Source organism: Aphelocoma coerulescens, chromosome 21, assembly GCF_041296385.1.
Source record: "Aphelocoma coerulescens isolate FSJ_1873_10779 chromosome 21, UR_Acoe_1.0, whole genome shotgun sequence".
Lineage (NCBI taxonomy): Eukaryota > Metazoa > Chordata > Aves > Passeriformes > Corvidae > Aphelocoma > Aphelocoma coerulescens.
Window position 1 is genome coordinate 7,775,860 of NC_091034.1, and position 21,501 is coordinate 7,797,360.

Below are 21,501 nucleotides of genomic sequence, written 5' to 3' on the forward strand. Positions count from 1 at the left end.
TAAAGGGGTTTTAAAGGAGGGTAAGTCAATGCCCTGTGTGTGGATCCAGAACTGCGGGAGCTGACGGCTCTGGAGCCCTGGGGACACAGCAGGCAGGGGGATGGGGCTGTGTCCCTGTCCTTGGCTCAGTCCCCGTTCCTGCCCCCCTGAGACACGGCCTGGCTGTCACATGTCACCAGCAACCCGCTCCAGAGATCCTTCCTGGCTCAGGAGCCCTTGGCTCGTCCCCAGGCAGCGCCTCTGAGCACAGCAGTGAGCCCGAGGCAGTGCCCAGCAGCACGGCCTCCATCCCCTCCCTGCTCCCGGATCCCTCTGGATGCTGCATCCAGGAGCTCCTGGCACCGCATCCTCAAAAAAAAAAAAACCCTGAAACACTCCGTGTGCTCTGTCTGCAGCTCACCCGTGAAACTCTGCCCTGCTCTCCGTGCCGGGTGGGAGCAGCAGCCTCGGGGGAGACGGGGAGCAGCTGGGGGAAGTGGGAATTTCACTCCTCCGGGATTTCCTGGGAGGCTGTCGCAGGGAGCTGAGCGCAGCAGGAGTTGCTGAAAGGTCCCGCCGGTGTCAGGAGATCTGGGAGCCTCTGCCACGCTCAGCCGGGCAGGAGAGCAGCCTGAGATGTTAACGCTTGGCTTATTCTCTGACCTTCCCAGCTCTCTCCTCTGCCTCAGCAAGGCCAGCCGGCCCGGGATTTCCCATCCGTGGCCAAAATTCGGGATTAAACCTCGCAAATTCAGCATATCCAAGGATTTCTCCCTGACAAAAGCTGCCAGGACAGAGGGGTTTTGACCTCCCGTGGGCAGCCAGGACGGCCCCAAATCGCAGAGACCTTTCCGTGCATCCTCCGTGCCGCGAGGCTGCTGCCGGTGCCACGGGCGCGCTGGGAGCGCTGCCGTGCCTCGCTCGCTGTGCCCCGCACGTCGCTCCCTCATCTGACACCTCCCCAGTGCCAGGCACATGAAAAAGTCAGGCAGGTGCGCCCCGAGGAGCTGAGCCCGGGTCTCACCCGGGTGGGAGCAGGGATGCCGCTCCCCCTTTTCCCGGGAATGGGTTTGGCCGCAGCGGCTCCTTGGCTCTGACTTCATCTTGCTCCGTCTCTCGGGGGTGAGACCAGAGCGGAGCTTCCCACGGGGATTTCCGTGGCCATTCCTGGCTGTTCCCTGCTCCTTGCGGGGGGGTTCGATGCGGTGCCGGCCCCGGCAGAGCGGAGGGAGCGCTGACCCCGCTCTGCTCCGGTCGCTCCCGTCCGTGGAGCCGGGAGAGCTCCGCATGTTTTGGTGGATTCTCCCACCACCCACAGGGCGCTCAGGGAGTTGCTGGGCACAGCCCGGAGCGGATCCCGCACATCCCCGGCGCTCGGGAAAGGAGGGATGGGTCCTTCCCAAGCTCTGGCTGTGGTTCCGAGCAGGAAGGGACGCACAAACCTCTCCCCGAGGAATTCCCGAACCTCAAATGCCTTCGGGAAGGGAATAAAGATACAGGAACAGGCTGGTTTCTGCTACACCCTTTGTTCTCTGGCAGAGAATTTCTCCCAGCTCCCAAAGCCAAAGGAGCAGGTTAAAAGCTCCACTTTCTATTGAGTTTTTTTTTTTTTTTTTTAATTTCGCTGTTTATTCTTTGAGGGAAAAAAGAGTTTGGAATCGTGGCTTGAAAATCAGAGAGCAAAGAGAAATCCAACATCCCCACTGCAGCCAGGGTGAAGGACGGGCTCGGTGGTCGGGGTTTAAGAGGTTTTTGTGGGTTTGCAGGTACCAATTTCCACTTTAGTGCAACCTGGACAGATCTGGTGCTGCTCTAAATGAACCAGTTTTTAAATCCTGAGCCTGCTGAGGAAGGTGTTGGAGGAAAATCAGGAGAGGAGGAGATTTCACAGCCACAAACCCACCTGGATCAGCATCCAAATAGGGAAAACCAAACCCAGGTCCCGCTGTCTGACAAACCCTGGGGAGGCTTTGGTCAGAGATTAGGGGTTTGCAGGAGTCTGGAAATCCTTGGGACACAGGGCCCCAGAGTCCCCAGGGCAACAGTGATGGGCAAAAATCCACCTCCATCAGAGCAGATGATGGCAAAGACAGGGAAATTATCCCAGGGGATGTGCACTAGAATCGTCCAATCTCCTAGAAATCCACGAGGGAACTTTAATATCAACAGGATATTCATCATTGCAGGAATTGCTGTTGCAGCTCATTTCAGGGAAGTTCGTGACCCCCATCAAAGTGTTCACAGGAGCTCAGGGGTGTGGAGAGCTCCCAGCACATTTGAGATGTCCCCTAGCACAGTTTAGTTCTCAATAAATGGATCATTTGGGGGTTATCAGATACAAATCCTCCCCGAAACAGAGCAAACCTGAAAGAAAACAGCAGCAGCTCCAAGACCCAAACCCACACACTCCTGCACGGGCCCCTTTACAGAACTGAACACCAGCCACAGCTAGAAAATTAAACAGCTCTTCAACTCGGCCACATTTACAGTTAAATACACAGAACCCACTCAGGCTTTACATGTAAACTTTGTTGGATACCTCCTGGAAAAACCTGAAATTACAGCGGGAGCCACTGAAGCACAACGAGCTCCCAGATCGCTGTGGCTACACCAGAGGAAGAACCAAAGCAGAGGTTTTGTCTCTGTGTTTGATTTGCAGCCTCTCGAGGGAACAAAGGTTGAGGATTTGGAGCCCCAGGTGAAAACATTTGGATTTGCTGCTGACCTTCCAAAGGATCTGGCCAAAGAGGCTGGAAAATAACAACCCTGAGACTCTGTCCCTTGTTTGTGTCCTGTCCGGGCTCCGGAGGGGTCCAGAGGGACATCCCAGCCCCCCTGGTCCTGCTGTGGTCACTGCTCTGGTCACTGCTGTGGTCACTGCGGGGCTTTGGCTCTCCTGGAGTCTCTCCTGTGGGGAATTCCCTCCCCTCCTTGCCTGGACAGCCACAGGCAGCGTTTGGTGTGAGCCAGGGCAGGGGTGGGAGGAAAGGAGGGGTTCCCTGTGCGGGATTTGGGGCTTCCTCTGCAGGGCAGGCCTCGGGGAACACAGGTCACGGGCATTTCTGCTGGCTCTGCCTGCCGAGGGGCTGGGCTGTCCTGCTGCAGGTTTGGAGCCAGCACTGGCAGGAAGGAATTCTTCTGGCGTAAAGGGGAAAGAAAATCCCACTGTGCTCAGATCTGGTTGGGGTTTTTTCCTCCACGTCCTGTGCCCTAACCCTGCTCCTGCAGGAGGGCGATCCTGCGGGCACAACCATTGCTGCCAGCCTTGTGTGCCAGCACAGGGCACCTCTGGTGCATCCTGGCAGCCCCCAGAGCTCCCTGGGGGAAGGTTTGGCTGTTCCCAGGGATCAGAGGGACCAGCTGAGGGCTCTGGTGCAAAGGAATCCAACAAATCCAGGCACCCTTTTGGCTTTCGAGTGGCTGCTCCCTCCAAACACCGAGTCCCTTCCACCTGAGGGAGCCGGACCCTTTTTGTCCCGGGATTTTCAGGGGGCAAAGCAGTTTTCTCCCTGAGCACCCCCTGGGCATGGCGCTCACGCTGCTCCTCCAGCCCCACAGAGGCTGTGGCTGCTGGGCTCTGCCCCCACCCTCAGATTTAGGGCAGGACCCCTGGACCTGCTAGGGAAGCAGAGCAGGGCTCTTCCCTTCACACCCCTGGGCCCCTCATCCTGGAGGGAAGCCCAGTGAGGGAAGAGCCCGGGGGCTTTTCCGTGCCTGGAGCACCCCTTAGACCTGGTAAATCTGCTGGGCAGGGGACGGGGAGCTGCAGGGGGTGCCCAGCTCCTTCTCCTCGGCTTCCCACAGGTTGTCGTAGCTGAGGTCGCTCTGGAAGCTCTGCAGCTCGGCGTAGTCGTGGTAGGACGAGGAGTCCCGGCAGGGGCAGGCGGCATCGGCCAGGCCGTAGGTGCCACCGCTCCCATCTGCAGGAAAACGCAGAGGGAATGGGAAAAAGGGGTCGGGGGGGAGTAAAATCACAGTGCAGGGGTGGGCAGAGCAGGGGGAGCGTGCCTGGAGCACGGCAGGAGCCCCTCAGGGTGACAGTGGAAGGCAGGCCAGGTGAGCCCAGGCACAGGGCAGGTGACAGAGTCGGGGGAGCAGGAGGGATGAAGGGATCAGCTCTGGAGGACGTGGTGGGCAGGGAGCAGCCCAGCAGCTCAGGGGTCTCACCTGCGGGGTGCAGCGAAGGGCTCAGCTGCTCCTCTGGCAGGGAAGAGATCTGGAAAGAGAGGGAGGGATGCCTCGGTGGGGGTGGCACAGCTGTGCCATCCTGGGACGCTGCCCAGCAGGGAGTCAGCCCCGTCCCTGCTCCACCAGGACGGCCCCTGGCACTGACCAAAGGGTCCAGAGCCCTGCAGGGACCACCGAGGCAAACTGGGACCCCGGGTTGCTCCCCTGCACCCCCTGAGTGTCCCCCTGAAGCCCCCGAGTGTTCCCCTGCAGCCCACAGGGGAGTTTGCAGCCTCACCTCGCCCAGGTAGGAGCCCTGGGCCGGTGCCCGCAGCTGGAGCCGGCGTGAGGTGCCCGGGGTGCTGTAGGTGGGGGCTGTGGGCACCTCCCTGCAGTTCCACTGCTCCAGGGACGGGTGCTGTGGGGCTGGGACCGCCGGGTTCCCCTGGGCTGGCCCCGTCTGTCCGTGGCACTGCAGGAACTGCAACCAAACCAGCCCCAGGTTGGGTCCCGGCTGTGGAGAGCTGGGAAACGCCAGCCTGGTGCTGCCCACCCCGAATCCAGCCCTGCTGGGAGCACGTTCTGGCCAAGCAAGGGCTGCTCTTTCTGCCCTCCCCACAAATTCTGCTCCGTCCCAGTCCTGGAGGCCTCAGATGGGAGAGAGAGAGGATGGCCAGGGGTCATTCCCAGTGACCCACAGGCGCGGTGGGAGCCGGCCAGAAGCGAAGGCGGGAGGATAAAACCGGCTGAAGGGATGCAGGAGGACAGGGAGCAGCCAGGGAGGACCCTCGAGGGAAGGGGGGTCACACCAGGGTGGAGGATGACTCAGAAAGTTTTCCCAAGAGATTGTCACAAGCAGAAACGTGGCCTTCAGCAGGCACTCGCTTATCACAGCTGGAAGGTTTTGGGGGTGGGCAAAGTGGGCTCTGGCTCTGACTCATCCCCAGTTCCCGGAGCCTGGCTCCCATCTCAGTCTGTGCCTCTGTCTGGTGCCTTGTGGCTCCTGCCTGGGTTGTTGTGATCAGACAGGGGAAACCTGTTCCCCTCCGGCCTGGAACTCAGCCCTGGAGTTTCCCCATCGCTGCTCAGATGGCAGGAAAAGAAATGGCCCCAGGCACAATTCCTGGAGCCACGGGCCTGGGTGCTGAGTCAGGGCCAGCTGGGAGCACTGGGGGAACTGGGAGTGTAGGGATCGCTGGAAAGGGGGAGCAGCGGCTGCTCCAGGGAGCTGGGAGCTGTGGGGGGCTGAATTCCCACCCAGCTCCGTCTGTCCAGCCCCAGGGCAGGATGGAAACAGGGACAGGGCGCTCGCAGCTCATCCCCAGGAGGGGTTGGGGCACGGAATCTCCCTACGAGTAAAATCCCAAATGCTGCTCATCCCTGTGGGATGACGGGGCTGAGTCCTGGCTGTGCCAACGAGGGGAATTCCTTAAGGAACAGTCACTGAGGGTTGGGAAAATGGCATCAGGCACTGAGAACTGATGGAGACATGCTGGAAAACCCTTGGGAGAAGAGGCTGTGTCCCATGAGGCAACAACCCTCCTACTCACGGATTGCCTCAGGAATCGGGGCCCAGCATCCCAGGGCTCCATTGCCCCACCTGCCATGTGCCACCTCCCCTCCCACAGCCCCTTTTCCCATGGAAATGGTTTCACACCTGCTCTGGAGCACCTGCCTGGTCCCCTATCCCTGCCAGCAGCACCGGCACGACGAGGTGAGCCTTGCTCTGCCCAGGCAGGAGGATCCAGCCTCATCCCACATCCATCCCCACCCTGCATCCACCCCATCCCATCCCATCCATCCCACCCCATCCCATCCCATCCCATCCCATCCCATCCCATCCCATCCCATCCCATCCCATCCCATCCCATCCCATCCCATCCCATCCCATCCCATCCCATCCCACATGTCTCCCCTCACCCTGCCCAGCTCCAGGTGTGCCGGGGGGTGCTGCTGGGGGCAGTGAGCTGCGTAGGGCTCGTGGTACACCGGGGACTGCAGCTCCCCGTTGGGATTTGCGGGGATGAGGCCGCAGCCGCTCCTCTCGGGGTCCTGGTTGGGCAGCTGCTGCCCGCTGCTCTTGCCCTTGGATTTCCTGGCGCTGTTCCCCCGGCGCAGGTCCTGCGTGGGCAGCGCCGTGCTGGGCCAGCTGGGCTGTGCCAGGCACTGGAATGAGAGGACAGGCCCTGGAGCTGGCGCTGCTTTGGATGGCAACACGCCTGGACATCACTCCGGGCTCGGGAATTGCCACGGGCCTGCACTGGGCCCTGCCCCACGCGCTCTGACATCCCTGGAGAGCAAAATCCTGCCTGGCCATCGCCTCCGCCCACCTGCAGCTTTGATTTGGGGATTTCCCAGCCTTTGAACCCTTCTGTGATCTTCTATAATCCCCAACAGCCCCTGGGCAGGGCAGAGGACTGGGATGGGACTGGAACTGGGAGGGAACTGGGATGGGATGGGATGGGATCCCTCAGCAGCCTTTTCCCTGCTCAGCACTGACCAGGCTGAGCCAGGACCAGCCCCAGCTCCGGGCAGGGATTTGCTCCAACCCCCCAGCAAACACTGCCCAGCCCCCAGACAGCCCCTTCTGCTCAAAGGCAGCTCCAGCCCCATCCCAGGGGATCCCCACGGGCACCCCAGGCTTTTTTTGGGGTTCACTCACGTGGAGAGGCTGGGAGTAGCCAGGGGAGAGGGGCTCCTCGAGCAGCCGGCCCTCGGGCAGCAGCAGGAAGGAGTGTCCGTCGGGCAGGGAGCCGCTGGGCTGGGACAGCTGGGTCAGGGTGGTCACTCTCCCTGCGGACGCCCAGGAGTTGGTGCAGCCGTCAGAACTGAGGGATCCTCTCCCGCTGCTGGTGAACTGCACGGGGACAAGAGCACCCTGTGGAAGAGCTCCCTGAAACAGGGACACAGCCCTGCCCAGCCCTTGTGTCCCCGGGGTCTGGGCTGTGTACCCATGGCCAGCAGTGGCCCAGTGGCTGTGCTGGGGTGTGGGATGTGCCCGGGTGTGGGACATGCTGCTTATGGGGCTGAGTATGGGGTGGCTGAGGGGAATGAGGGGGTGCACAGCAGGAAAAGGGTGCCAGGCACCCAGCCCCATCCCAGCTGGCAGCGTGGGTCTCCCATTCCTTGCAGGAATCACAGAATATTCCAGCTTGGAAAGGACCCACATGGATCACTGAGTCCAAAACCCTGTCACTGTCCCTGTGCCAGTGCCTCACTGCCCAACCCTGTCACAGGCCGTGTCCAGCCTCTGCTTTTGAAGGAATTCAGTGTAATTTTTGCCTCTATAATGTCCTGTAAGGCTTTAAATAATTTCCAGGGATCAGCAGCTTGCTGGCAGCTTCGAGCAGAGCCTGCTGTGCCACAGGAGTGTGACAGGAGTGCCACAGGAGTGTCACACGTGGCCACGGATGGGACAGCCACGGATTCCCACCCAAAGCTGCAGCACCCCTTACCTGGCTGGGGTGTGGGGGCTTTGACCCCGAGAAGCTCTCGGACCCCGAGAGGGAGGAGTCGGCGTTTCGGAACTGGGCGGTTTTGAGGCAGTAGAGCCACTCCTGGTAGTCCTGGTAGCTGGGACAGGTCACTCGGATGGAGTTGATCAGCCGGCCTGGAAAACATCCCCCCCCCCGCCGCTGATCCTGGGCTGGATCCCTCAGAACCCCACGGGAACCCTCCTGCTCCATCCCGCCCCACGTTCCCTGGGATCTGGAGGTGCCGCTGCAGGGAATGCTCTGCCCTCGGTGCCCCGTGCAGGAGCTTCTGTGGCTCCTGGCCTCTCCTCCCAGGGCACAGAGGGTCCCAAATTTCCAAGCAGGGCAGTTTGGGGAGCCTGGCTGCCCACCAGGAAGGTGCCACCGCACCAGCCCCGAGCCGCCCGTGGCTGTACCAGGCACCCACCTTCGATTAAAAAGGAGGTTTTGTCGTTCTCCTCAAAAAGCACCTGGATGGCGTTGAGTGGGAGCTCTCCCTGTGGAGAGAGGGGCAGGATTGGGATCTCAGAGCCCAGCAGGGCTCCTGCCCGTGCCATGGGGCACAGGGACACCGTGGGGAGCTGTGCCCTGCTCTGGGGTGCCGTGACTCCCACAGGGGCTGTCCTGCCAGGGGAGCCAAAGGGCTTTAGGAGCCTTCAGGAGCGCAGGGGTTTCAGGCTTTAGGAGTGCAGGGTTTTGCTGGGAGCACCAGGAGGGAAGCCCCCAGTGAGGATGGAGCGAGCCCAGCTCCTGCTTCGTGCTGGCAGCTGCCCCTAAGGAACGGCCTTTGGCAGCTCGGCTGCTGCTGCTGCTCAGCCCTCCTGCACATCCCAGCGGGATTCCTGCCCCCTCCCGCACACCCCAGCGAGGCTCCTGCCCCCAGGATGACTGTGTAGGGCCGGTGCTCCATCCTCCCCTTCACAGATATCCCCGAGGGTGCTGAGACACCCTCTGGAAGCGCAGCAGCATCCCACAGATAACTCCAGCCCCGCCAGCAGCTCCCCCTCGCTGGTTTCCACCTTGCCCAAGGCCTTTTCCCACCGGAGGATTGGGGTGAGCCCCATCCCAGCCCCTTCCCTGCCCCACACGCTTGGCAGGGGCAGCTGCTGTGGTCGCTGTGAAGCTGCGGAACAAAAGGGGCCGGGCTGTTCCCTGCCCAGCCCCAACTGCGGGCAGGGGAAGGGAAGGGAAGGAAAAGTTGCACTCGAGCAGCCCCGGGAGGAGGCTCCCGTGCCCTGACACGCCTGTGGAAAAGCAGGTTCCCAGTGTCACAGGCTGGTGAATCAGCCCCGGGAGCGCGGCCCCGGCACCGTGGGAAGGGAACATCGCCTGGGAAGGGAACATCGCCTGGGAAGGGAACATCGCACGGGGCAGGTTTAGGGTTTCAAAAGAGATGAGCTCATGGGAGAGCCCAGCCCAGGCCCCCTTGCGTGGTGCCCCATTCCCAGGAGCTGCAAACAACACGCTCCCGAAACCAGGCTGTGCCCGAGGTGTGTCCCAGCGGCTGGAAAACGCCTTCCCGCTCTGGGATGGGGAGAGCTCTGCCCGGGAAGGAGCCTCCCGGGAGATGCTCTCCCCGGGGATAACCACAGCAGCGTTCTGCAGGATGTGGAGCCGCGTGGAGCAGGAGCCCGGCGGGTTCCCGGGGCATTTCGCAGCCCTCCAGCTCTGCAGGGCTGCTTGGGGCTGGCTGCCGGCTCGGTGACTCAGGGCTGCGGCAGAGCAGCAGCTCCGGGGTCACAGCCAGGGCGCTGCTCCTCCCGGCACAGGAGAAGCAGCGAGCACAGGGCTCGCAGTGGTGCCCGAGCTCACAGAATCTCGGGATGGGAAGGGCAGAGAGGCCCTCGAGCATCGCCGAGCCCAACCATCAACCAGCACGGCCGTGCTCGCGCTGAGCCGCGGCCCCAAGTGCCACCGGGGATGTCACCAGCCGATTTTAAGGCCATTCTGACTGCTCAGTGCCACTGCCTGCCCGTGCTGAGGCTCCAGCGCTGCTCCCACAGACAGACACCCCAGACACCCTCTGGCATCCCTTGGGATGCTCCCTGTCCCTGCTGAGACAGAGGGAGAACGCTGCCAGCGCTCCCCTCCCCTCCCGTGCCCTTCCCCACAGCACCAGCTGCGCTGCCAGGCTGCCCCCGGCTCCCGAGGGGTTCCCTGGAACAGAGCCAGAGCAGCAAAGCCCCCTCAGGGGCACTCTGGGGCCGTGCCAGCCCCTGTCTGGAGCAGGAGGGCCGGGCTGGCTGCCAGCACAGCCTCCGCCCTCCTCCTCCTCCTCCTCCTCCTCCTCCTCCTCCTCGCAGAGACGCGGCTTCCCTGGCAGGCAGCTCCTTCCCCCTGGGCTGCCGGAGCAGGCCGAGGTGTTTCTCATGGGAAGGGATCTTGCACCATCCCTGTGCCTGCTCCTGCCAGCTGGCACGGGAGGCAGCACGGGGAGCGCAGGTGGAGGGGAGAGAGCGGCGGGATGCTCCCAAAGGAACTCACCTTGAAACAGAGGCCACTGGGCTCCTCAGACACGATCACCAGCGTGGAGGGGTAGAGCACCAGGAGCCGGTCGTGCTGCTCCTTGGGAAGCAGACAGGGAGAGGTTGGATCCCTGGGAACAGCCAGGGCTCGGAGCTGGAGAGCCCTTGGCTTTGTCCTTCTGACAGCAGCCTGGGGCAGGGGCTCTGCGAACAGCTGAGCTGCTTCCCTGAGCTGGGAGATCCTTTGGGGAGAGCAATCCACCTCCCTGCATCAGGAGATGGCTTTGGGGAGAGCCAGGCTGCTTCCCTGAGCTGGGAGATGGCTTTGGGAAGAGCAGTAGGAAACCTTTTTCCCTTTCTGTGTGGGTAAAACACCCCTTGGGAGCTGCTGGGTGGGTGGCAGCAGGGAGGCAGGAGCCTGCACCAGCGACTCCACCCGTGGATCCATCCATGGGTCCATCCCTCCCTCCACCACTCCCCGGAGCCGTGTCCTACCTGGAAGGGCAGGTGCTGGAGCTTCACCTTGGAGATGCAGAGGATTTCTCCCAGGGATTCCCGCTGGGTCCCTCTCCAGTCCTGCACGGGCAGGTTCTGCACGGACCAGCGCAGCTCCTCCTTGGCCCCCGGGCTCTGCTTCCAGCCGCTCTAGGGACAGCACACACTGACCACAGGCCTCCCCCGGGCACAGCCAGGCCATGGCCCACCTGGGGACACTTTCTTGGGGTGGCAGGAGTGGGAAAGAGTAAATAAACTGGGCAGGAGGCAGTTTTCCAGCTGGGAATGGATAAACATTCTCCATACCTGGAAATGCCTTTCCAAGGGGGACATTTCTGTTTGGCAAGTGGGAGATGGAGGCAGGGAGGGAATTAAAACACCCTCAGAGACTGGGGGAGACAATCTCTTGAATCTGGGCCTTTTTTCTGGGCCTCCTCCAGAGGTTCTGCAATCTCTGGGCGGTTGCACAAGAACCCAAAAGCGTGAGAGCCTCTGTGAGCCAGGCCTGGAGCTCTGACCCCGCAGAGGTTGTGCTGCTGGTGGCACCTGAGGGTGGCAGCTCCTCCTTCCAGCACATCCACCTGCCAGTGGCTCTCAGACCCCTCTGGGGAGCTCTTTTTGCACCCTTTTCCCCCAGGAAAGCCCCCAAAGGCGAGCTCCAAAGAGAATCCATCCCGGGGTCCCAGCTGGGAGCCGGCGGTGGGACACGGCCGTGGGACACCCACCTGGGACAGCAGGGGCAGGGCCAGGCTCCCTCCACAGAGCTGGATCTGCTTCTCCAGGTGGTACAGCCACTGCTTCAGCTCCGCCTCGGAGGGGCAGAACACCACCAGGGGGTTCAGCAGAGGCCCTGGGCACGGGACACACGGGATGAGCGGAGAGATCCGGGCAGGGATCGCAGCATCCAGCGGGAATCAGCCGGCGGAGCTGCCGCACTCTGCCCACCCACCACGGGGTGCTGGGGATGCCCCTGGTCTGCTGCCACCCCCCTCCAGCCCTCCCTGCCACTCTTTTGTCACATCAGCCCTCTCAGACTGCTCCAGCCCCTCCTCAAGCACACCAAGCCCTGACCGCCAGACACTTTTAAACCCCAAATCGGACCAAGAACAAACCCCGAGGTCGGCCCAAAAGCCAAGCCTGACCTCCAGAGCCGGATTTCAGCTTTCAACCCCCTCGCCAGCAGCTTGTGGGAAGCCTCTGTGTGGGCAGGGACTGTGCCAGGGTGCTGCTCCCTCAGCAGAAGGCCCCGCGCTCTCTCCCGGTCTCACTTTGGCTCTCCGTACGTGGAACACCAGCAGCTTTCTGACACAGTTTGTTTATTTATTGCCTCAGCGAGCAGAATCCGTGCCAGCCAAGCTGAGGATGACTCCAGACATCCCCTCGGAGGGAGGGCCAGCCCTGCAGCTTGTTGATCTGAGTGTTTCAGAGCACGAGCACAGGTCTCCCACACCCTCTGCCCCTCTCTCCCGACACAGCCCGGGGAGGGCAATAACTATTGCTGGCAGGATGCAGAGTGGATGTTGTGATTAATAATTTACCACTCGGCTCACATTAAACCCGGCTTGCTGCAGGCTCAGAAGGATCTGCCTCTGTGGGACTTGGAAGTGCCCAGATAAGCCCGGATAAACTCGGGACTTTGCCCTTCTGCGGTATCGTTAGTGCCCTAATTCCTGCATTATTTATAAACAACATTTCACTGAGCCTTTGAGGCACGTCTGGCTTTCAGGAAATGCACAGTAAACAAAGCTGAGGTGGGGAGCTGGGGCAGACACTCCCCGAGTGACTCCAAACCCATGACAGCAATTTGGTGTCGAGCCTTTTCTGGGCACCCACGTGTCCGTGGCTCTGGAGTTCTCCTGCCCTCCTTCCCTTTGTTTTCCCTGTCTTTTAACGAGGGCACGGCGATCACAGAGCAGCCAGGAGGGTGCGATGCTGCTCCCTGGGCATTCTGGCAGCTCTGGGTGCTTCCCTGGGCACGCAGCTCCTCACACCAATTATAAATACAAATTAAACGCAGCAGGAATCCTGCTGCCAGGGCATGACCCGCAGAGTGACCCTCGGGTGGCACTGCCACCCCTCAGGCACGCCCCGGGGGCATCACCCATTGCCACATCTAAACCGGGCCCAGAAGGAAGAGAAAATGAGGAAAGAAACTCGCGGGACACGCCTGGGGCTGCGGCAGGAGCTGCTGTGAGGAGTCTGAGCTGCAAATTCCAGGGCCACGTCCCCATGCCCCTGCCACGCCGAGGGGCAGTCCTCGGGCTCCTTCCCTGTGCCCTGTCCTTACTCTTTCCCTGGGAGCGCTCCCAGAGGAGCGCTGGAAGCAGCAGAGCCCCTTCCCGGGGCAGGAGCAGTTTGTTCCTGCCCAGACCCCTCTGAGGGGAGGCACCGAAGGGGTGCAGCGAGGCACGGGGGGCTCCGGGTGCTCCACAGATCCGTCAGCAGAGCCCAGGGCACAGCCAGCCCCTGTCCCCGTGCCAGGAGGGCTCTGCATCCTTCCCGATCCCAGGGATCCCGCTGAGCCGAGCAGCCCTGGCCGTGCAGCGATGGGGAACTGCTGGTTCCACAAACCGGCTGCCTCAGAGTCATGAGATGAGGCATTTCCACCCTGACCCTGCGTGGGGACACGGGAAGGGCTCCCAGCCCCTCCGTGCCTCCATTCCTTCCCCTCTAAGCAGGGAAATAAAACCGTTCCAGCGTGTCCCAGCAATGCTGAATGTCCCTGGTGCTCCCTGCCGCTGCTTCCCGAGCACCCAGCGCTGTCTGCAGGGCTCTGGCGGGACACAACCCCCCAAAGCTGCACTCCCGGGTGGTTTAAGGCAGAACAAGGGCCCCAGCCCAGCACAGACAGCCCTGGGAGTTTTCCCTTGTTCTTCCAGAACCCAAAAAGGTTTGGAGAGCCCTGCCTGGTTCACCAGTCCTAAAAATGAGTGGGGTGTTTGTGCCACGTCCTTTTTGTCATTTATGGGAGGTTTTGTCCTCTGGCAGAGGACACCAGGGACAGAGTCAGTGGGCCTGGGACACAAATGGGCTCTGTATCATTACTGGGGGTTAATTAATGCTTTAATTGCACTCTGGGGGGCTTGTCCCTCTGTCATCCAGCAATGACTGAGCCCAAAGACACCTCTATCCAGGCTGCAGAGGGTTGTCATCCCAGGAAATCATTCATGAAGCAAAACCACTCGGAGAAAAGTTTAAAAAGCTTGGGATGGAAGAGTTGGTGAGGTGGCACTGGGTCCTGCCAGCTCCAGACTGGTGTTACTGGGAGAGAGGCAGCTCACCCCTGGGCACTGCTACCCATCCCGGGAACCTGAGCAGGGCCCTCAGGGTCACTCCCTGCCCTCGGGAGAGGTGGGAGAAGGGATTCTATCCCATTCCACTAACGGGGCAGAGGTGGGAGCTGTCCCCGTGCATCCCCGCGTCTCCCCAGGCCCACCCTTCCCCTGCCGCTCCCTGGGGCAGCACCGGGCGTTGCCGTGGGTGCTCCCCGGGCTGGCACAGGGAGCAGCCACATCCCAATCCCGCCTTCCCGAACTCCCAGGCACCCACCTGAGATGTGCAGAGCGTGGTCCTGCTGCCCGGGGCTCTGCCCAGCCCCCAGCTCACGCACCTGCAGCTCCTTCAGAGGCAGCAGCCCCTGGGGAAGGAGAGCAGGGGTTATTCGGGGGCAGTCAGTGCCCTCAGCAGGGTCACCCCACACCTGCAGGGTCACCCCACACCCGCAGGGTGACCCCACACCCGCAGGGTGCTGCGGCTCGGGGGCAGGCTGGGAATATTTGGGATTTGGATCCAGCAGGCTCCCCCGGGGGAGCAGGTTCAGCACTCCCCGGGCTCCACAATCCCGTGCCACGCTGAGGAATGTCTTTGTGCTCCACGGTGTTCCTCCTTTCCGTTTTAAGAGAAACCTCAGCACAACAACGGTGGTTTAACGGGAGAAAGCCAGAAAATGGGATTGGCCCTGAAGGCAAATGGAGCTGTCCAGTTCCCAGAGCCGGGACGTTCGGGTTCCCACTCTGACAGAGCCCGGGAGCAGGTGACAGCTTTGTGCTCCCTGTTCTGGGCTCCCTGAGCAAGCTCCATAAAAGATGCTGATGGCTCTAATGCCTCGGGGCACATTAATTCCTCTTTAATTCCTGCACAATTAATAAACGCAGGAGCTGTTTCTAAAGGAGTCAGGAGAGCTTGGGATGTTGTTTGTCCCCTGACATGGGAATTTTCAGTTGAAGGCTGGCTTGGGGGGTGACTGGAGAGGTTTTACTGATGTTTTACATCCACCTCAAGTCACTTGAAGGCCAAACAATAATTTCTGAGAGGAACTAATTCTACAATCACCTCCCAAACACGCTCACTTTTAGCTCCACACTCGTGTGGAGGAAGAGAGCACTCAGGGAGTGCTGTTTCCCAGCCGTGCCTGTTTGGCTGCAGTGCAGAGCAGCCCTTTTGTTCATTATTTGTGACTCCCCAGCACTGCCAGGGTGAAAAGATTCGTGAGGTGAAGAGCTCCCGAGGCTCAGGTTTCTCTTCTCCCACAGAATAATTAACGCTGGAATTGCCCAGCCTGCAGGTGGAGAACTCCCCCTTGGCCCAGGAGCCAAGACCCCCACGGGCACCAAGGCCAGGGGGGGTTTGGGCTGCCCAAGGCTCAGCTCCTTGTGCTTGGAGCACAAAGGTGGCTCCAGGTCACCTCCCACCTGCTCCTGCCCCTCCCTGGGCTCCTCGATCTCTGCCCAAGCTCCCCTGAGCTGCCCTGGGGACAGGCCTTGGGACAAAACACCCGTTTGGAGTTCGGCATCCCCCGGGAAGGGACCTGGGGACATCTCCCGGAGTTCGTCTGCCCGGTGTCCCCAGCGTGGCCGCAGTGCCCAAAGCCCAGCACGTCCAGGGGATGCCCTACCTGGTAGGTGAAGCCATTGGGGCCCGCAGACTGGAAGTACAGGTAGGACTGGAACAGCTCCAGGAAGCAGTCATTGACCTCCTGCAGAAGGGACACGTTTGGGGTTATCGCAGGACACATTTTGGGGTTACCCCAGGACACATTTTGGGGTTATCCCAGCCTCCCTCTGCATCCCAGGCCGATCCCTGCATGGAAAAGCTTCTCCATGGGCCACATCTCTGCTCATGGAAGCACTCCCCAGGTGCCCATGGGGATGGCAGCAGGCGGGCACCGCGTGGCAGCGCGTCCTGGGCCTCGCAGCAGCCCCGGGAATTCTCCACGAGTCCCATTTCCCGGAATTACCCCTCCCTCCCCAGTCCTGCAGGGTCATGCTGGCCCTGGGCAGAGAAACCCCCACAAAGAGGTGTCTCAGGTTTACCTGGCAGTGCTGGAACTTAAACTTGACCTTGGAGTAATAAATCATTTTGCCCAAATTCCTGACAGTCGTTTTCCTTCGGCCCTTCTTGAACAGGCTGGGGAACCTCTGGTCCAAGTTTTCCTTCTGGTTTTCCTGGTTCTGAGGGATCTGTGCCGAGGATACAGGGGAAAAACAGCTCAGAGCAGTGGGAGAGACATTCCCAGAACATCTTCCCAGCAGGGACTCCTGGGCAAGGGCCCTGGGCAGGTGCCCAGGAGGGGCTGTTTGTTGTTGGGTCTCCTTGCCAACCTGGGGCCGGGGCTCAGTTACTGCTGGAAGCCTGCAAGGAGATCCTGAGCTAAAGGTGGAGTTCCTGGGCTGGAAAAGAGGGGGGCACAGGCACATTTCACTTTTAGGGTGTCCCAGCTCCACAGAAAAACCATCCCTGTGCTCCCTGAGTGTGCCTTCCACTGGGCTGAGAGGAAAGGTTTCCCCTGCTCTGGTTCCACCTGGGTTCCTCAGCTCTCCCAGCTCGGGTCCCTGCTCAGATCCCTCGGTTCCCCTCGGTTCCAGGTGCCAGACAGTTTTGGGACAGAGCCCCACAGCCATAAAAGCAGCTGCAAGGCAGCTTTTTGTCCCTGGAAAAGCTGCAGGGATCCAGTAGGCACCACAGGAGGGCCAGGGCTGAGGAGAGGAGACAGCGCTCGGGGCTGGGGCCTTCCCTGATTTCCTGGTTACGTGGGAATTCTTCCTTCTGCGCAGGAGCACAACCTCACAGCCCTCTCTTCTCACCAGCCTGGGGAAAAAGCTCTTCCTGCAGTTCTTCTGGGAAGAACACCTTTATTCCCGGGGCCTGGCTGATGTCCCTGGGGAGAAGGGCAGGGCTGTGCCCCAGCCCTCATCCCCTCACTCCACACCCCACCTGCAGAGCCCATCCCGACTCCGGGAATTCATTCCCAAGCCAAAACTGGGTGGGAGAGGGGGGGGTCCACAGCGGTTCCCTGGGACTCAGCGGGGCTGGTGACACTCCCAGCACGTCCCCATTCCCGGCGTGTGCCCGTTCCCGATCCCATCCCCGCTGTGCTGTGCCAGGGGACAGCTGCGTGTGCCCGTGATGGATGAGGGACCAGCACAGACCCCGGCTCTGTCCTGCGGGGCCCCTCTGTGACTCACCCTTCTGGCATGGGGTCAGTCCTGCTCCAGACATCCCAGCGAGCCGGGAATGGAGCCGGGAATGGAGCTGGGGAACTGGAAATGGAGCTGGGAAACTGGGAATGGAGCTGGGAATGAAGCCAGGGGACTGGGAACAGGAGCTGTTGGGAGCCTTTCACCTGCAGAGCTCAGGGCTCCTTCCAGGGCCTCGCCGAATTTTGGTTACTCTTTTTAGGACACGAGTCCTAAAAACACATTTCCTGCTGAAATCCTCCCTCCAGCTTGCCCAGCTATGGAACAGAATTTAGGGATCACACTGGATGCCCATTAAAGGCCTCACTGGGGCAGCTCAGCGTAGGAAAGATGGTATTTGTGCCACAAATCCAGAGCAAAGAGCAGCTGGTCACGGGTACAGCAATAACAAAATGCGGCTCGGATAAGGCACCAGCAGCACCTGGGAGTGGGGAGAGGGTGAAGTAATAAAATCATGGGCACGGAGATAAGGAACAGCAGCAGCCACCAGCTGCCGGGGCAGTGCTGCTGCCTGGGACGTGGCAGCCAAATTTCCCAGGAAAAAACGAGGCAGCAAGAGGAAAAAGTGAGCTGGGAGCTGGGAGTGCAGCAGCAGCGCTGGGAAAGAGCTTCCAGAGGGATCCAGAGGGCAGCAGGGAGAGGGAGAGCGTCCACAGCCACGTGTGTGGCAAGAAATAAGTGGAATATTTCCCTCTCCCAAACAAGCCCGGCAGGGGTGGCGGTGAGACTGAGGAGATGGGTGTGATGGCTGGGCATGGGAGCAGCTCCAAGGCCATGGAAAAACGGGGCCACATCCCTGAAATCTGCTGCCCTTCCAGCTGCAGGCACCCCTCAAACCGTGGGGACGCCTCCTTTAGCCAGAGCTAAAGGGGCCTGGCATTTTCCGTCCCTCTGGAATTCTCCCCAGCCTGGGCCGTGCACCCTCCCCAAGCCATTCCCGTTATCCCAGCGCTCCCGCTGGCTTCCAGGCACTGCAGATCCTTGGAAGCCGTGTTCCTGGCGGGGTTTGGCGAGGTGCAGGCGCCCTGACATGTTCTCTGCCCCCCGTAGGTCTCACCCTACAGGTAGAACGAGTTACTCATGAGCTGCTCAGCCCTGCAGCCCCCGGCTGAATCAGCAGCAGCAGCAGCAGGAAGGGCTCAGCTCGCTGCCCCGGGGCTCCCGCAGCTGCCGCTTCATGGGAAAAGCAGAAACGAGCGGCTCTTGGGGCGCATCCTCCCCCCGGCTCTCAGCGGCCCGTGGGAATCAGGGCAGCGGGGCCGGGGGTGAAGGGCGCTGGCTGGGGGTGCCACAGGGCGCACGGATGGCGCCTGCCCCGGTCCCACGTCGCCTGTGGTGGCCAGAGGTTGGGTGATCGCATCTCCTGCGGGGCCGCACCAGAGCCCCGCGCTGGCAGCTCCGCTCCGACCCGGCCCTGCGGCTGCGGCTGCGCCCGGAAAGCCGGCGGAGGGAACGGGGCAAAGCCGAGCCTTCCTCCGGGCCACACAGGGAGCTTGGGAGTTTGCATCCCCTCTGCCCCAGGCTAGAAGCCTGCCCCACCCTCCTTCCTTCCGTCCCTGGAGAGATCCCGCACTCCCTGGGGTTCCCAAAGCAGCGGTCTCCCGGTGACCTCTTCCAGGATCCCTTCTCCGGGACCCGCTAACACTGTCAGCTTGTCCTGCTTGCCCAGGGAAGCGCCCAGGATCCATCTGGGACCTGCTTTTTGCTGCCTCCCCCCTCTGGATCCAGCTGATTCCCGCAGGGAGCCCTCCCTGGAATTCCCTCTGCCTGGCACCGAGGCTGTGCCTCAGTTTCCCCTTCCCCACATGCACACGGCCGGGATCGATGAACACCCAGCACGGCCCAAATGCGCCCCAAATCCCCCCCCCCCACACCCCTGGCCCACCCAGCGGGACCCCCCAAACCCGCGAGGGCTCCCGGTTTCCCTCTGCTCTCCCCGGGCAGCGCTGGGAATGGGGCCATGCGGCCACGAGGCTGGGCCGTGCCCGGGGCTGCCCTGCCCTTCCTGATTCCCTTCCCAGGCTCGTTGCTAATCCACTCCTGCTCCATCTCATTCCGGCGTGGGAATGAATCACCTCACCTGCCAAAGCTCACTCAGGTTTTCCCTTCCCTCGCGGGCGACCCAGAAACAAAAGAACCGAGAGCAAAGGTTGGGGGGAGATGTCCCCACGTCCCCTGAGTGGCTCCCAGCATCACCCCGCACCCCATCACAGCTCCTGGCTGATCCAGGTCCCCTCCACACCTGCACGGGGACCCTGGGCAGGGAACTCAGCTGCTGGGAGGGGCTCATCCCTTCCTGGGCTCCATCTCCTTGGGACAGAGCTGCTGCTACCCCCAGCCCCAAACCCAACGTCCCTCCCGAGTGCTGCGCTCGGGGTGGGTGGGAATAAACCCCTGGAGCAGTGGGGAGCGGACTGGAGGTGCTGGCACTTGCCTTCACTGGAATATACTGCAGGATTTTGTCCGTGGTCGTGTCTCTCTCCTGCCCTCTGTCCATCCCAAAAAAGCTGGGCAGCTTTCTCTTGCCATTTTGTCTACAAAGGGAAGGAGAAACATCCTCAAAACACACACATGGAAACCCAGGCTGAGGCACGGCGAATCCTGCCCAGAAATAAGGAAGCCAGGACACCAAGCGAGCCACTTGTCACGGGCTTTCGAATCATCCCAGCCCGGCCAAGGGCTGACAAAGCCTGGGAGAACTGGAACGGGACTTATGCTGCACTTGTTGGCGTTTCCCTGCTTTTCTACAGCTCCTTGCTCAGCCACACCATCAGCTTGGCTCATCTGTGCCCCCAGACCAGCGCCGGGGGTGGATGTTCCATGGCAGAGCACAAAGACCAAGCCCAGCCCTGGCAGCTCCTGCCAGGCCCCCGGGGTGGGGATGGATCCGCAGATACACCCGCAGGTACCCACACACGGGGCTCCTTTCTGCCTCTGTGGCTTCCCTCTGCCGTTCCCCCCTCTCCCAGTTTCTCCCTGCGTGCACACCAGTACCAGGCAGCCACTGGTGCTGTTGGGAAGCGCTGGGACTGCTTTGCTGGGACTTCCCAGCAGGTCCTTCCTCAGATTGCGGCACAAAACCAGGATAATCCCCGCGGGCGTGGGAAGCTGGGAGTCAGCGCGACTGGAGGAGCTCTGGGGCTTGGCTGCTACACCACAGGGCCCTGATGTGAGACCCCCAGGCCCAAATTCCCCGAGGGATCCCCTCTCTTCTACCCCAGAGTAACTCCTCAGACTCCACAGGTTTGCCCCTCATTTCTGGCAGCACAGGACACCAAGGGGACAGCTCAGTGTCTCCTTTTCATCAGAAACCCCTCAGCCTGGCAGAGCTTGGGGGGTTTTTGGCACAGCCCAGACACCGAACCCAACACAGACAGGGCTGGCAGGTTCATGAGGAATCACCTGGTTCCCCCCAGAGCTCTTTTCCAGCCCGGGGTGCTCTGGCTGTGCTGATGGGAGCAGTGGGAAAGCCGGGAAGCCTGCAGTGCATTCCCTGGGAGGCTCTATTTTGGGACAGCCACCCATGGCCGCGGTACCTGAGCGCTGCCCCGGCCAGCCCCGCACCCAGATCCCACAAGGATTTCACGGGGTATTTTCTGCTGCTCCTCCCTGGGGTTTACAAACACCAATCCCACGGCGGAGGGCTGGGATTTGGGGCTTTCTCCCTAAAGCACGAGGAGCGGGAATGTTGTTTTTTCACAACAAGCACCACAACTCTGAGTAAAAACACTCTCGAGTGAAAACAGGGAACATCAGGTGTTCCGCGCCTCGTCCCGCCGGGGCGAGCTTAATTACCCAAACAAAAATTAACGCAGTGGCGCTTCTCCCGAGGGCTGGAATTCCCCGCCGGCTGAGAATTCCATTCCAGGCGCTTGGGGCGAGCTGGCCCCGGGCTCTGGCAGCGCCCAGCACCCCCGAAACCACCGGGAAATAGGAAATCCCCGCCGGCTGCATCCCACGGGAGAGATCCTGCCGGGAATCCAGCCCCGCTCCCACAGCCCAGAGCCGGAGCCGGGTACTCACTCCTTCTTCAGCGAGGGTTTCCTTCGGAAGGAGCTCCGGAAGCCGCCGGGAGCCTGCGGGACACAGGCGATGTTCCCCATGCCGGGATCGCTGCGGGATCGCTGCGGGATCGCTCCCGGCCGCTCCTTTCCGCCCGCCGGGACTCGAGTGGGTGTGGGCAGAGCCCAAACCCCGATCCTGCCCCTCGCTCCCGCCCCGCGGGCTGGGAGGGGCGAGCCAGGTACCTGTTCCCTGGGAATTCACCCCGGGAGCCGCAGACCCAGCCGGCATTCCCGACCCACCGGCGGGATGGAGCCGGAGCCACCGATAAATCCATCCCGGAGCGTTTTCCCAAATGGAATTCGGCCGCCGCACGGGCGGAGATAAGGATGCAGCGAGATAAAGTCGGTGGTTGTTGTTTAAGCATTAACAAAAATCTCCGAG

The 21,501-nt window shown here is 61.5% G+C and overlaps 1 protein-coding gene across 1 annotated transcript; it reads right to left on the reverse strand.

Annotated features, from left to right (window-relative positions):
• Window positions 1-3,705: 3,705 nt before the first annotated feature.
• Window positions 3,706-21,158, reverse strand: PLEKHN1 (pleckstrin homology domain containing N1). The gene is made up of 15 exons (XM_069034618.1): window positions 21,079-21,158; window positions 19,490-19,589; window positions 15,892-16,038; window positions 15,474-15,554; window positions 14,129-14,216; window positions 11,305-11,429; window positions 10,580-10,729; window positions 10,104-10,184; window positions 8,047-8,116; window positions 7,602-7,756; window positions 6,809-7,003; window positions 6,067-6,312; window positions 4,445-4,627; window positions 4,147-4,195; window positions 3,706-3,899 (listed from the first exon to the last, which is right to left on the reverse strand). The coding sequence occupies exons 1-15, from the start codon at window positions 21,156-21,158 to the stop codon at window positions 3,706-3,708; spliced, it is 1,944 nt and encodes a 647-aa protein (XP_068890719.1).
• Between the last annotated feature and the right edge of the window lie 343 nt (window positions 21,159-21,501).